This window comes from Pelobates fuscus, chromosome 4, assembly GCF_036172605.1.
Source record: "Pelobates fuscus isolate aPelFus1 chromosome 4, aPelFus1.pri, whole genome shotgun sequence".
NCBI classification, from domain to species: Eukaryota; Metazoa; Chordata; class Amphibia; order Anura; family Pelobatidae; genus Pelobates; species Pelobates fuscus.
Window position 1 is genome coordinate 176,572,832 of NC_086320.1, and position 16,729 is coordinate 176,589,560.

Genomic DNA, 16,729 nt, shown 5'->3' on the forward strand with positions numbered 1-16,729 from the left:
GGAGTAGATCTTCAGTGTGAGGCCTTGTTGGGTCTGTTACTTAAACGAGTTAGGGCTACAGTTGGAGGTAGATACTTTATACCATGTGGGATATTGAGAGGTCTGAGTAAATTTGTTAGATGGACCGGTCCTGAAGTTGGGGGCTGGATGCATGGTCTAGTGGACATGCATAAAACCAGTGAGAGAGGATAGGGGAATTGGGGGGGGGGGGGGGCGGTACGAACTTGAAACAAAAGTATGTACAAAGAAACCCGATCTCGGTGCATGGCGTCAAGGTGCAACGCCGTGGGGGGCATGTGATCGGAGGTGGTGGACAGACTTTGGCCTGAGCAGGCGAATTGGGTGAAGTGCTATATGCACAACTACATAACTTCAACTTAGAGGATCCCTTTAGTGGGAGTTTAGTGGGAGGTAATGAATGTGTGGGTGGGTGTAAGGTTCATTAGTCTAGCAGGTAAGCAGGAAGATCCACGGTACCAGGGTTGGGTCCCCTGATATCGCAGGCCCCCGCCCCCCTCGCAAGGATATTGTCATATGCAATTACTCAAGGTGTTGCAGGTGTGTTGTAGAAACCATCTAGTTGACAAGAAATCTATATAGGTACCGGTTACTTAAAACATGGTAGATCCGTTCAGGTACAATGAGAAACAAATGCATAAATAAGATATAGACATTGTTTTATAGATGAGGTGCATCCTGGACCTGCCGGGATCTTGTAGGTTACTACAACTTGTGCCCTTTATAGATTACATGTGTACTTATTGCCCTTTCCGGCTTGTTCAGTGGATATGGTTGTCTGGAGATCACAAGCCCTGTAGGGTCGCACACACTCAGTCCTGCATTGTTGCATTACACAGATTTAGTATTCCAATGGGCACATGGGTTGCGTGTGCTGGTGGCACTCTGAGGGTGAAGTGGGTTTATCTGAGCGTTTTAATCGGATATGGCATGGAATATATATATATTTTTTTTTTTTTTGCCACTTGTTACCTGCTTATGGTCTGGTAGCTGTGATAGTTATCTACAGAGTTACTTTGGGTCCCTGCCACGGCTATCAAACTTTATGGGCAGTGATAACTAGGTGGGGGTATCATTCTAGCTAAGCTAGGTAAGAAACTCTCGGTGCTTTCCCCAGACTTTACTGCGGACGGTAGTCTTAGCAGCACATCAATGAGATCTTTTATGGTCTGTCTGTCATATCTGGTGCTTGCTGCCAACGTGTAATTATGTATAGTTAGAGCATGGTACCTTTACCGGGCATTGTAGGAACTATCTCAGTGGTTACCATACACTCTAGGTGTTCCTAGGAGAGGCATAGGGCAACCCCTTGGTTACTACTGGTAAGTTTCGTGGGCTAACCATTACAACATATGTTTGCTTATATGGTATGATTCATCCAGGTATCATTGGTAGCTCTGTAGTCACACGTATTTTAAGCATTCATACAACTATATCCGTAAAGCACTGTGTGATCCAGCAGTGCTAGCTAATCGGTTAATTAGCTCTATAGTTAGACCGGTGTGTTATGGTGGCATTAGGCACATTACTTATGTGTAAATATTATTAGGCACATTACTTATGTGTAAATATTATGGGCAGAGGCTGGCCCTGCATGTATACTAGGTGGATAGGTTCTACTGCATCCCCCTAGGTATCGATTGTAAGGTGTGTGGGCTAGCTAGCTTTTGCATATGAGGCTCATAGGACGTGACCTAGTAACATGGATCTATTAACAATCGAAGGCATGGATACTTATATGATGTGTCAATACGGTACCTAACTGTGTGGTGCATCCATCGCGTGGATGTATTTGGATAAAATATAGTGGGTTGATTACTTGAGTGAAATACAGGTTATATATCAGTCATGTACCGCCAAAGCGGGAGTACTTGCGGTGAGTTGTCAGTTAGTAGTATGCCATTCTTTATCCACTCGTCGCGGTGGTTTAGGCGTTTGGTTGTTCCCCACCCCGGGCATGTTCCACTTGCGTAGCAGGTTCAGGCCTTCTTCTGCTGTGTGGATGACTTCGGTGTTTCCATTTAATGCATGTTTATAATGTTTTTAACTTTATAAAAAGTTTAATGAGAAAACAATAAAGTAAATTGAAATTACCTTTACTAGTGATTAATGAGATCCTTGAGGTTGTAAGGAACAAACGAAGGTCTCCTCTTTCGGTGATATTCAGACGACTTCTCTGTTTGCGCATAATATGATTTCTCATCTGTGCGTCAGCTCCCCTCTTCTCCCTCCTCAATTCCCCTCCCCACCTTTTTTCCACCTTCCTTATAGCAATGCCCAGTAGGAAGGCTGAGCTAGGTATCCCACTATAACAGACTGGCACACATACATACAGACATACAGACACACATACAGACAGACAGGCGCACACACACACACACACACACACAAAGACATACATACAAAGACACATACACATACAGACAGACACAAGAAACAGACACACATACATACACACATATATACAGACAGACACACACACGACACATACATACACACATATATACAGACAGACACACACACACGACACATACAAAGACATACATACAAAGACACACACACACAAAGACACACACACACACAAGACATACATACAAAGACACACACACACACACAAGACATACATTCAAAGACACACACACACACACAAAACATACATACAAACACACACACAAGACATGCATACAAAGACACACACAGGACATGCATACAAAGACACACACAGGACATGCATACAAAGACACACACAGGACATACATACAAAGACAAGACACACATATATACAGACATACACACAGACACAAACAAGACATACATACAAAGACAAGACACATACATAAGACACACAGGACATACATACAAAGACAAGACACACATATATACAGACATACACACACACACAAGACACATACATAAGACACACATACAGACACACACACAAGACATACACATACAAACACAAGACACATGTATACAGACATACACACAAGACACATACATAAGACACACACAAGACATACATACAAAGACAAGACACACATATATACAGACATACACACACACATAAGACACACACAAGACATACATACAAAGACAAGACACGTGTATACAGACATACACACACAAGACACTTACATAAGACACACACAAGACATACATACAGACACACACAAGACATACATACAAAGACACATACACAAACAAACACACATTATATTTAAGTCACCCTCCTGTTTCCTACCTTTAAGGTGCAGGAGGGTGACTTTCCCTGGGGTCCAGTGGTGGCTCAGGTGCATGGGAGTCAGAGTTCCCACTCTGACTCCCTCCTCCTCCTTCCTCCCGCGCGGCTCTCTGTATGCTGGGAGGAGTGACCGGGGAATCTCTTCCTCCCAGCAGATTTGATGTCATCACAGGGGGCCCGGTCGCGCTGTTAAAGCGCCCAGCGCTGACCGGGCCCCCTCACAATCCACATCCATCGGGTGGCCCTGACAGCATGGGCCACCCGATGGACCCCTCCATATGCGGCCCCGGCGGTTTGCCGCCGGGGCCGCAAGTGGTGATGGCGGTACCCAGTCACAGTGGTACCGCCGGCTCGCGCCCGCCCGCCTGCCCAATTTATAAAAAAAAAAATTGAAAATCCCTACCGCCCACCTGGAATCCTGAAACGCCCACTAGTGGGCGGTAGGGACCAGGTTGACGACCCATGGTGTAGACGGTCCAGTAGCAGCATATCTGCGTGGATCTCGGGAACCAGAGCTCTAAAGAAGCCTTGTACATAGCTGGAGAGATCTGCCTGGAGGACCGTCTCCGGTATACCTCTCAGTCTGATGTTACTTCTCCTGGACCTATCCTCGAGGTCCATAATTTTCGTCTCGCATTGTTGTAACTGGGAGGTAAGGGATTTCATTTGTTCTGTGGATGCATTGTGCGCATCGATCAAATCCTCCATTTTGGCTTCCACGTGCGTTGTGCGGGAGCCGATATCTTGTATGTTGCGCTTCAATTCTGCAACGCTAGATTGCCAGATTGTAATTAGCCTTTGAGATTGTTCCTCCAAGGCTAGTTTCAAGGTGGTAATAGTAAGTGGCCCTCCATCTCGCGGCGATTCTGCCCCTGATCTCAGGCTGCTACCATCAGAGATTTCGGCGCCATCTTGCAGGTCCGCGGCCGTGGACTGAACAGCCAGAGCTGTCGCTTTTTTCTGTGAGAAGAAACTGGATCTGTCAGGTTTTTCTAGTTGTCGTCTGGATTTAGACTGCGACATCTTAGGTATGGCACTTAGTTCTCCGCAGGGGACTCACTATTGTGTAAATTCATCGAGCTCATAGTGCAGAGCTAAGGGCTCAAGCGGCCATCTTTCTCCGCGGTCAGCCACGCCCCGTGCTGGTAGTTTTCTGATTCTTCTTGATGAGCTGTAATACAGCTCATTGAGAAGGGGGTAGCCAGACATGTTCTAGCTAACAACATATTTTATTTAGAACAATTTTGATTTATGTCAGTGCCGCCTACTTTACATTTTTACCTGCAATTAATAAAATTGCATAGAATTTCAGCTGTCCTGAACAGTGTGATAGAAGCCAAACAGAAGTGCAAATATGTTTAGTTGTTTGGTATCCCCCTTTATGATTAGCCGATGAGACAGCTCCATGGTTAAAGTTTCGGCTTCAACCTTTCTTGTTCTTGCTGTAGGTTTAATTCTTGGCTGGATAAGTTCAACCTTCTCTGGTAGATTTTGAGAATGCCATTGTGTAATAATGAATATTCCAGGAAATACTTTTAATACTAAGAAATGCATAACTTCCATCATTTGTTGCTAACTTTAAATATGTGTGTGAAGTTATTTACTAAACTCCATTTTTTTATTTCAAAGATCAGAAAACCGATTTTACAAATAAAATAAAGGCAACATTCTCCAAGGTTAATATCCATATTACTTTACTTTATTGAGAGCATTTGAGACCACCCAAATGACTATTAAATGGTCCTGAACTTTCTTGAAGTGGCCTCTAGATGGGGCCAAAAGGATCAGAAATTTCTTGAAGAATTTGCGGGCAAGTTCTTAATTGGTTTTGAAGTAAATAATTTTTTCCATTGGCTGCTAGGGGACCCTACATAATTAATTTAAATGCATCCATTAGTAGCTGGATCATCCTAATACCTCCTTAATATAATGTGTTGCTTAATAAGAATGTCTATGTGAATAATGACCCACAGTTCCAGTCTTTACAAACTGATGGCAGCAGTACCGAGGCTGCTATCATTTTACATACAGCTTGGTACAGTTTTGCGAACTAAGCTATATTTTGCTGTCAGTATTCCATTTTAAACATGGATTCATTTGAGTCTGTCTTTGCTGTATACAACAGCTTTGAAACACAGCTTAGGAAAAGATGCAAAACCAGTGAACCACTCATGGACAGCTGTTTCATTCTTAATGCAAATCATCAGCATTAAGTTGGTTACTGGCTTGCTATTTAGGCTTGGCAGTACTTGCGAAGCAAAAAACTAAAAAGTTACGGTGGGGAAAAATTGAGTTTGAAAACCCCTTCCACCTGAAGTCTGTGGATAGTCAGTACTATGTGAACCTAGGGCAGAAATGTCCAGGATACACGGATAGGATATATCAGAGTATCTGTTACTGATAAAAACCATAAGTTTATGAGTCATCATAAACAAAGACAAACAAAATAATAAAAAAAAAAAAAAAAAAACACTAACCCAAAATTAAACACATCAAGAGGAGATAATGAAGCTCAGTTGGCTAGGAAGGGGAGGCCAAATGAAGTGGCAATACCAGAGGTTAGATAGATACAGAAAAGAAAACTCCTATATGGCATATAATCCACCTATAGAAGGAATATGAATAGCTATAGAGCCTATAATGGAGACTGAGCTGATCTCCAAGTCCCCCTAGTGTGAAGCCAATCAGTTGTCAAATCCTAGAACTGATAATGTAAAGAGTTAATAATATTTAGGGTTACCCCCTGTCTGGATATTTTCAAGACACACTCCATAGTCCCTGCCTAAGGGAGGGATTCTTTTCTCTTTTTTCTTTTTACTCAGTACAATGTTAAACAAAAATCTGCACACCAGTCAAGCCATAAGACTTGCTTTTCTCACAGAAATCACAAATTTGCAGTGATGTTACTACTGCAAAGGATTCTGGGTGGGCATATGCAAATTGGTTCAATCACAATTTCCCCCCACCATAGCTTATATTGTTTGTGTGTGTGTATAATATTTATATAGTATTATACATACACACACACATAGAAGTCCCGCCCCCCTCACATTGTCAATATTGACAAAATTGGTTACATTGTAAACCGTTACCGACAATTGCAAAGATGAAGAAGACCAACTGATTTTTATCAACCGAATCTATAACCGTTGCAATAAGCAATGCACATGCTTTTTAGGTCCCCTCCCAAGAAGCTATGCCTCCTCTGTGATGTCACTGGCAGCGGAGAGGTGAGCAGTGCCCATGTAGCGTAAATAAAACCTAAGCTTTTTAAAATTTATTTTGGATCTATGTAGATTTGACAGGAACACTGTAGTGTTAAGAATACAAGTTTGTAAAACGAATCCAACATGTGGTTGCATTTTTATGATTGCTTCTACACACTACTTCAAGTTGATATTTGTAGTAATACTTAAAAAACAACATAATACTTATAATACTAAGGACAAGTATTCAAACTGGAATGACTGGCTTTGTTGCAGGTTTGGCTGGTAGCTTGCCTTCTGGGGAGACACAAGAATAGAATACAATTTTTGTTCTTTACATTGGCTGTGTTATTGTAAAAAAAATACAGATGTGGGGGAGAGGGGAAGCTATAATGTAAGATAATCATTCAAATATAAAAATATATTTACAAGTTTGTTTTTCCCCTCTTCTATATCACAGCATTTTGTAATATATTTGCATCTCAGACAACCTTTCATCTGAATTCCATGTCTGCTCTGTATGCATGGATTTGTCAATGCCCCCCAGTATGATAGAGTTCACATTTCCCCTCAGTATGATAGAGTTCACGTTCATGTAGCTTAGAAATGTGAATACAGCCTTTTTACAATCATCTTGTTTTCAGGCATTCCTATTGATTATTTTTGAATTCACTTGCAAGCTTAAATATGCAATGGAACACTTGTAAAGCCTTTTAATTGGGTGTTTGGTTTTTTGTTGTTGAACACAGCTTAAAACCAGGGGTCACTGTAGTTTGTCTGCATGGAAAAGGAAAAATAAACACTTTTTAGAGGAATTCCAAAGGGCTGTTGTACTTAATTAAAGTAAAACTGAGATGTTGACATTTAAAAGGACACTCTAGGCACCCAGACCACGTCTGCCCATTGGAGTGGTCTGGGTGCCAACTCCCATCACCCTTAACCCTGCAAGTCTACTTTCTATTACCTTGTAACTGATATTATCATTTGTTTTTAATAACTGAAAAGTCTTCAATTAAAAAAGAGAAAAACATTTATTTTTGGGGGAAAAAGTCAATTAACTCCACATATAGTTCAGTAAAATAATAAAACAGGTGACCAACTTGGGTCTATTAAAGGGATACTATAAGTACCAAAGCTAATTTTTTTTTTTTTTCTTCAATTTGACCATTTTTATTGTTTTGTTGGTTACAGAACAAGAAAGTGGTGGGGATATCAAGGTTAGGTTACAATGACATTCTTAGTTGCAGTAGCAGACTTTGCTTTATTCACGTGACAACTATTGCTTTACATCGATTTTAGAGCCTGAACACCGTGTCAGAGTTAAAATAAAACTACCAGCCAAAGAGAACTCTGGCGGGAAGTAATAGGGTTACAGGGGTAGTGGAGGGCATAACCCTAGGTATATAGAACAAACAAAAAAAAAGGAATGAGGAGAGCTCCTCGTATTACCGGGGTGCTTCACCTCACCACTACTACCCCTTCATAGATATCCAATAGTACTGGCTTAAAAACTGACAACCTTTATTGAAACAAAAAATAATCACAATAATAATAATATAAATCTCCAAAACACTCACAAAAAATGAACAACATACACCCCCCCATACACCCTAAGTGGTGAAAAAAATTAAAACAAAGACTAGTGACTATACACCTGACTGATAGAATATTCAGGCGTTTTCCTTGTATAAGCAAATAAATCACAATATATCAGAACAGTGCAGCTCAGTACGGATATATGACAATGTATCAAAGCAGTACCGCTCTATGTATAATTGAAAGAAACAGTTGAGCACACTGAAAAAAATGTTATATCAAGGACATCCAGCCTGTTAGTAGTTAACTGCAGTAATTAGCAGGAAATCTCCCCTTTGTATGGATCAAAAATAGGGAAACAGATATAAAATAAACTCAAATAAACCCAAATAAGCCCTTCCTGATTGAAAATTGGCTTCCAATACTTATATTTAGTCTTAGCAGAAGTTAAATCGAAAGGATAGGGAGATGAGAGATAGAGGAAACAAATTAGTTAGAGAAAGTGCTGTCTAAACAGGGTCCAGTATAGAAAAAACGGACTCAGTCACCACACTAACATATATCATGAATCCCTATAGTATGACATAAAGTTAAGGATCTCTTGAGGGAGTATCCTGCTAGCTGCAGTCTCAGTCGCTGGCTGTAGTCTCAGTCAGTAGAAATCATGACCGAAGTCGTTAGATCATAACTAAATAATTAGTGGTGTAGGTACAGGTCGTCCTGCACAGGTCGCCCAACGCGCGTTTCGGCGGTCTAACCGCCTTTATCAAGGGCAAGTGACTGGCAGTGTGACAGCCTCCCTTAACTCCTTATATACCCCCACAGCTGACGTCCCTCCTACCTGTCCACGGGAGGAGGGGTCCGATTGTAACCGCCAAACGGCTGATCCCAGCTGTACGAGGAGTGTAATCTCCGCCCGTGACTGAAGTGCGCATGACCGCATCAAATTGCGAGCGCATGCGCAAGCACTTAGAATTTGTGCTCGATATAATTCAAGACGTAATTCCTCCTCGTGGAACAGTAGTTAGCTCTGTGATTGACTCTAAAGTGAGTCCTACATATAAGATCGAATAGGTTACAGCCCAAATTACTTGTGGGCAGTTAACTATGTATATATCCCCACACAGAACCCCCTTACGTTAGACAACTTTTATACATAAAATGCCTCCATCCATAAGTATATTACTTGAGGGAATTACCCTTCATCTATTTCAATATGAGGGGCCACTGTATATATAATAATATAATAGTACTCCCATCCACATTACCCATAATTAGTATTAGTTTGTGGAGGGAGGGGGGGGGGGAATTTTCATTTTGTACTGTCCACAAGTATTACTGTTGATGGCATGTCCACACTGTGGGAGGAGAAGGGAGGGTTAATAGGAGTAGAAAGGATTAACCACAGAAAAAAATGAATAAAGTGAATTACAATAAATTAAATGTTTCATCAGTCAGAAAAAAATTGCAAATCAATAGATTAAAAACAGAGTGGTATAGTATATATGGTAGAACACAGGTCTGGTAAGCAAGACCCTCATGTAAACTAAAGAATAGTAGTAATAAGGGCAAAAATAAGTAAATAAGTTAAAAATAGTTAAAGCTAGATAACCCAAAGTAAGACACTCAAAGGTTAAGACACTCAAAAAATATATATATGTAGTAGTGAGGTCAAATAAACGGGGCAAAGGAGAAGCCTTCGTTCAGACCCCGAGGTTGGAGTGTCTTTAGTCTGTATATCCATTTGGACTCTCTCTGTCTCAGGACCCTATCATAGTCTCCACGTCTTAGGTTCTTCTTAACTAGTTCCAAGCCACAGAACCTAAGGTTATTGGAGTCACCATGATGGTGTTCTTTCAGGTGTCTCGAGACCGGTGTTTCAAGGCGATTTCTTGGAGACCGTACATGCTCCATAATTCTCTCCTTGAATGCCCTAAACGTCTTGCCCACGTATTTTAGTCCACAGGAGCATGACAGCAGGTATACAAGGCCCTTGGTGTTGCAATTAAAGAAGTTCTTTATCTCAATTGAGCCTTGTCCTGCACTGTCGCTCACAGTTTTGGACCCTCTAGATATATATCTGCAGGCTACACATCTTCCGCAGCCATATGAGCCACAAGGCGGAGTGCCCAACCAAGTGGCTCGTGGAAGTGGCCTGGTAGAAAAGTGACTGGGTACCAACATGTCCCGGATGTTACGCCCTCTTCTGGCCGTGATATCAATATGTGAGCCTAAGACATTCTTGAGGTGTGTATCATTCAATAAGATGGGCCAAAACCTGTCCAGGGACCTTTTGACTTCGGTCCAACCAGCATCATACGTCGCAATCATGCGAATTGTTCCAGCCCCTCTAGTCCCCTCAGTTTCAGGGCGATCACATAGAAGTGCATCTCTCTGAGTCTCAAGTGCCCTTTTATATGCTTTCTTGAGGCAACGATTCGGGTAGCCTTTTGCTTTAAAAAAGGCCCTGAGTTGCTGTGCTTTTATTTTAAAGTCAGAGAGGTCACTACAATTCCTGCGGAGACGAAGGTATTGGCCCACAGGAATACCTTCCTTCAGGGGTCTAGGGTGACAACTCCCCCAATGGAGAAGGGAGTTTGTAGCGGTGGGTTTTCTGAATAGGGTGGATTGAAATGTGCCATCCCTATTCATGGAGATGGTCACATCCAAAAAGTTAATTGTACGTCCACCGTATTCAGATGTAAACCGCAAGTTCTCCTTATTTCGATTTAACAGACTAACCAGATCCGAGAATTCTTGGGGGGTGCCCTGCCACACTATTAGAATGTCATCAATGTAGCGACCCCACCACAGAATCTTGGGTAGGTATTTTGTCAAAACATCGGAGGTAGAAATTTGATGTTCCCACCATCCCAGGTGAAGGTTCGCATATGAAGGGGCACAAGCCGTGCCAGAGTTTGCGTATTGTTACTGCGCATTGTTACTCCACGTTGTCTTGTCACATTGCTATATCGCATTGCTATTTTGCGGTGTTATTGCACCTTGTCATTTCATATTGTTAGTTTAGTGTTATTGCGCATTGTATTTCATAGAGTTATGCTACATTGTTATTTCACATTAATATGACAGTTATTTCCCATGTTATCTAGTAATGACCTTCGGGTGCATTGGAGTGGGTTACCTTGTTCTGTGGTACTATTGTAGTGTGAAGTAGATCAGAAGTCTTGTGCTCCGTGGCCCGTTAGTCTACTGTTTGTGGTGACTTTCTTGGCTCTAAGCCTAGGTCTGGTTGTGTGTCGCCTGTTTGTTCTGCGTGTTACAATTTTGTGGGTTCTGCTCGATTTTTGTAGATTCTTTTGGGGGTTCAGGTGCCGGAGCAATTCCTTATGCGGCCATCTTACTCGGCGGTCAGCCACGCCCCCAAAAACTATTTTATTTTAATTAAGCGGTTTTGGTATGTAGTTGATGCCCCTCAGTCTCACTGTTCAATTCTCTGACATTTAATTTGTATTGTTTTTTTCAGTCCTTACTACACCTCCCCCCCCCCCCAGCTGCCACTCACAGCCTCCATGAAAAGAAAGCTTTCATTTTCACTCAAATTTTCCAGTACGCTGTGTTTAGTTGAGAAGTTATTCTCTGCTATGTAAATTGAACTTTAATCACACATAAGAGAGTGTTGTAGACTCAAGCAGTCAATTAACAGCAGGAGATAAGATATTCTAAATTAAACAAACTGTTGAATAACAGAAGCAAAAAAAAAAAATCAGGTTTTTAAAAAAAAAAAAAAAATTCAGGAAGTGTGTAGGGAGGCTGTATGGGTCATAGCTAGGGCTGTATAAACAAAGTGATTTAACACATAAAACGTAGAGAATAGAGAATCTTTGGAAAACGTAAGTTGTTGTGCATTTTTATTTTTTATTTTTTTTACTTTCTCCATTTCTGGTCAGAACAGTGACGATGGTCTGTTTATACCAATGTTTTTGTGTGCATATGGTTGAACTTCTCACAGAAGAAAAATGTAGGAAGTGGACTTTGTCAGAGACCAATGTGTCTATCAAATATACATTGCACAATCTTTTATTTTTTTTATTTGTGTGTGTTTGCACCCAATATTAAGCACCATTAAACCTATATTGATTTTTAATTTTTTTTATTTTATTTTTTTAGGCCAAGTTAGTGCAAGCCAAGAAAGAAATTGAAAAACATTCAGTCAATGACAAACAGGTAAGATTCCGGTTTTAAATATTCATTATTTCTGTAATATTCTTTGATATTGTGGCTTTAGACAAAAGAAAAAATGTTTGCTTGTTTTTTGTATTTTTTTTGTTATGAGTTCAAAGCGTTGCATTTGCCAAGTGCATCTGTGCTTGTTCCTGTGAAAGGTCTCTTATTTTAGCATAGAACCAAATGTCAATTTGCATCTTGAAGACTAATTTTCTAGTTTGCAGAATAGACTTTAGAGCAATTACAACTGCTGCTATCACTGCTAGTCAAATATGACATGCATACCTTCCAATAATATGCTATTTGCACAATATGGAACTATGTTCTTGTCATATGGAGTCATCACAATGTACTATAGTTAGCTAATGTATCTTTGTTTTAGGCTTTCTATTATATACTTAAATTGCAATGAACTCCATGAATTACAAAGTAGCAGTGTGTTCTACATTGGAATTTTGATATGCGGTGTTATAGGAATGTGTGTGTGTGTGTAAGTTTATAAAACAATAATTTCTTCCCTTTGTCTAGGTTGTGCTATGCATATCGGTGGATGTTTCCAAAGAATATAGACAAGTAGAAAATGTCATAAAACAGGTAAGGACTGAAGCTGTGTGTTTTCGTCTGTTTTGCTGCAGAAAGAACATATCATTTTTTATTTTTTTTTGTTTAAATTATGTGTGCTGTGTGAAAATGAAATTCTAGTATTTTGCCAAACGGAAAGCTGTCTGCATCTGTTTTGACCATTTAATTTGTTATAGTGACAGACGATCTTGCGTATGCAAGCCTGAGGAGAACCTAAATCAAGAGTGGCCATTTGTAGAACACCCATGAGAGTCTCAGTTCTACCACCACTATCAAGTGTAGTACTTTAACACCTAAGGGTCTGCATTTGACCATTCCTGGCCTAAACTGTTACTGTGCATCAAGGATAGAGTTCAGTAAATTTGATCAAAAGCAAGGAAGGCCAAGAAATAAGTGTTTAAAAAAATAAATATACAATTTTTAACTAGGTTCTTCAGGTGATAAGGAATCCAATTTTTGTTTTTATGTTTTACATCTAGGCTCAAGAAAAGCTAGGTCCAGTTGATATGTTGGTGAATTGTGCAGGGACTTCATTATCTGGAAAATTTGAAGAAATAGAGATTGATCGATTTGCAGTAAGTATAAGGTGTGTCTGTCTGTCTGTCATCTGGGCCAGATTAAAATAGCCCATTAGGCCTGAAACTGACAATTATGATGGGTCTCAATGCATGCCATGCAGACAGTGCTTTTTCAGCACCCTGAGCTCGTCATGAATGTGTATAATAATGTGCTTGCTCTATGCTTTCTGGAAACTATTCCCTGGTGTTCCCCAGCACTCCGTTGCCCACTTCTATTCTTCTAACTTGCAGACAAAAGGTCAAGGCACAACATTTTGCATCCCATGCACTTAACGCTCCTCCCCCCCCCCCCCCCCCCCCCAGATAAACTCACTTATGCGCGCATGCAAGCCCAGTACCAAAGTTCACTGGCACAAAAACACAAGCTCACTACAATCCTAAGCTAGCTGAAATACACACATAAGATCACTACAGACCTGTTCACTGATGCACCAGACATGCACAAGCTCACTACTGGCATACTCACTGTCACTCACTGCATGCTTGCCATTTTACACTTATTAGTACCCTGATAGTGGACTGTGGAAGGTGGCCTTATACTTATGGTTGCCATTTCCTAGGGCTCTCGTGTCCATATTTTGGGTTGGTTGGAGCAGGCATGAGGGGCACTGGAATCTGTCTATATAGAACTACCAGGCCCTGTTCTGCCCTCACAGAACAAAAAGTGTGTAGGTGCTTCAAGTGTATGAAGAAAGCAAGAGGTGTAACACAAGGAGTATCCCCCAACACCCTTCAATCAATAAACACAGAATAAAAACCAGAATAGTTACCCTCTTAAACATAAAATATACCTACTAGCAATCGTAGGAGTTATACATATAATCTAAAAATACAAAAAAACTGTTCTGCCCTTATCCACATTCTTTCAGCCTCATTGGTCCCTCGCTCCCACACTTAACTTCCCCATGCACAGGGCAGGGAGCACATAGATACCACACTCTCTGGCTGCCTAAATGAAAAGCATCAGATGCATTCAGTATAGTTGACACTGGCAGCCAGCATCTGGAGATGGTGCAGCACTGCATCTGCATAAATGGCTGCACTGTGGCTGTTGATGGCCTGCTGCCATCTGGAACTCCTCCTTTACTTGTGTCGGTGACAAATATTATGGTCTGTATTGGTTGGCCAGACAGGGTTAAATCTTCTGGGGGCGCCCCCTCGGAACTAGTGCACAAGACCACTGCAATTTATAGTCAGCCAGTCCGCACAAATGTTGTTCCCCTATATCCCTATTAAGTCCCCATACATAATCCCATTGCACAAAGTAGGAGCATGTGAAGAGTAATACTGAAAAAGGAAATAAAAAAATAAAAAAACTGAATCTTCAGCTTCATAAACCCCTATGTTAATCTGGAGGTATTTAGCCAGTGGGTCCTCTGTCGGAAACCAACTACCAAATCTGTTTTCAAGGACAATCACTACACTTTTACCACCAACGAAACTGTCTGATTCTGTGACCACAGCACATATGGAACTCCACATTGCCTACAATTGAGAAGACATCAGGCTGAGGAGAGGATTTTTTTATTTCTTCTTCTTCTTTTAAAATGGCAAATATCAGCTACATGTTCCTGTAATGCAGAAATTGCTACGGTTATGTGATGCCAACAGCCATTTGGGAATAAACTATCTTGTTGCACTATCTAATGGTTCATGGCACGTCCATGAAATTCTCTTTAGAAATTATAATTTTTATTTTTTTTTGTGCTTGACTAATTACTATTTACAAGTGGACACTGCAAAACATAGGCATTATTTATAGTGCTATATGGTAGTTTAAAGAAAATGTAATTTTACTTTTATTCAATAGCCCTAGACAAATGGACACTTTCTTTATTGGATTACAATTTTGGAATGTTGCCCCAATTATCTGTTAAGCCTTACTGCACTTGCAGTTTTTACTATCTTGGTACAATGGAAAATATTTGTCAGAATGTGCAAGTTGGACATTTTTATGTTCGGCTTAAACTCCTTTTATGGGTATAACAATTTAAACTAACTGAAAACTCGTTGTCCTGCTTATAAGTGTCTCTTGATGTTGTTTGTTTTAACTGTAGAGACTTATGGAAGTGAATTACTTGGGTAGTGTGTATCCAAGCAGAGCAGTTATTTCGACAATGAAAGAAAGAAGAATGGGGAGGATAGTGTTTATCTCCTCTCAGGCAGGGCAGCTTGGATTATTTGGATATACTGCTTATTCTCCAACCAAGTTTGCACTTCGTGGGCTGGCAGAAGCATTGCAAATGGAGGTATAGTACATTATATTTCCCTGTTGTTTTAATACTTCTTTTTTTTTTCTGTTCTTTCTTTAGAGATTAGATTTGCTTTGCAATGAGCTGGTCAAATGAAATTTCTAATGTGATCAGCTCAAATCAGATTTTCCTAACTGAGGGCCTGAAGGGGTAACTTGTTAAATATGACAAGGCAAGTTTTTTCTAGTATATTTTTAGTCAATATCGAATAAGACTTTTACAGGGTTATTCACTAACCTCCACATTTTCCCAAATTAAATCCTAGTGGTAAAGCTGAGGCACAAAATAACAAAGCTGCAACTATGGCTGATGAGATGAAGAAGTTAAGATATTTTTACCTGTGTTTTTCCAGGAAGATTTGGAGTTTAGAGAATAACAATAGGGTTTTTTTGTTTTGTTTTAAGCCACGAGAGAGCCAGCTGACTTTAACATTCAAGCAAAATTGTATATTTAATTTAAAAACATGGCATGACCATGGTGATAAATACATCTTAACAGAGTGTGCAAGAGTGGCCAATTCATTCCCACCCATGTCACATTTCACGTTCTAGTGTTTAGCTGTCACTTTTAATACACTTTTAAAGCACTTGCTACATTAAGTATAGATCTAGGAAAGATTTGTTTAAAATGTTTTCCCAGCTTTGCATATGCAAGCATATTAATGCAATTTACTAGAGCCTGTATTAGCAAAATAATTCTGAATTCACCAACACTGCTCTATACCTGTTAAATAACTTGTCACTATTCTATTGTCAGTAAGGAATGTCTTGATCTTAAATTTTATATCTCCAACACTGATAATTCTAACACATTCTGGTGCAATTATAACCAAAAACTGGACTTATCAAACACTGTATTATCAGCACTGCCTTGAAATAGATGAATTTTGGCTTTTCTTAACCCCTTAAGGACCAAACTTCTGGAATAAAAGGGAATCATGACATATCACACATGTCATGTGTCCTTAAGGGGTTAAAGGCATCCAGTTTTGCTGGCACTATAGGCTGTTGAAGTGCCCCCCTCCCTTGGTGCTGAAGGGGTTAATACCGATTCAGCCACTTACCTTGAATCCAGCTCCTTCGGCACTGGTGACCTTTCCTGACCTTTCCTCCCCTGCTGACGTTGAATGCG

The 16,729-nt window shown here is 40.4% G+C and overlaps 1 protein-coding gene across 2 annotated transcripts in view; it reads left to right on the plus strand.

Annotated features, from left to right (window-relative positions):
* KDSR (3-ketodihydrosphingosine reductase) overlaps positions 1-16,729 on the plus strand; it is a 35,940-nt gene that overhangs the window by 8,305 nt on the left and 10,906 nt on the right. For both annotated transcript variants that reach the window (XM_063451809.1, XM_063451808.1), the window contains exons 4-7: positions 12,130-12,186; positions 12,715-12,780; positions 13,248-13,343; positions 15,404-15,595. In XM_063451809.1, coding sequence (XP_063307879.1) covers positions 12,130-12,186; positions 12,715-12,780; positions 13,248-13,343; positions 15,404-15,595 — 411 coding nt within the window. The remainder of the gene's footprint in view (positions 1-12,129; positions 12,187-12,714; positions 12,781-13,247; positions 13,344-15,403; positions 15,596-16,729) is intronic.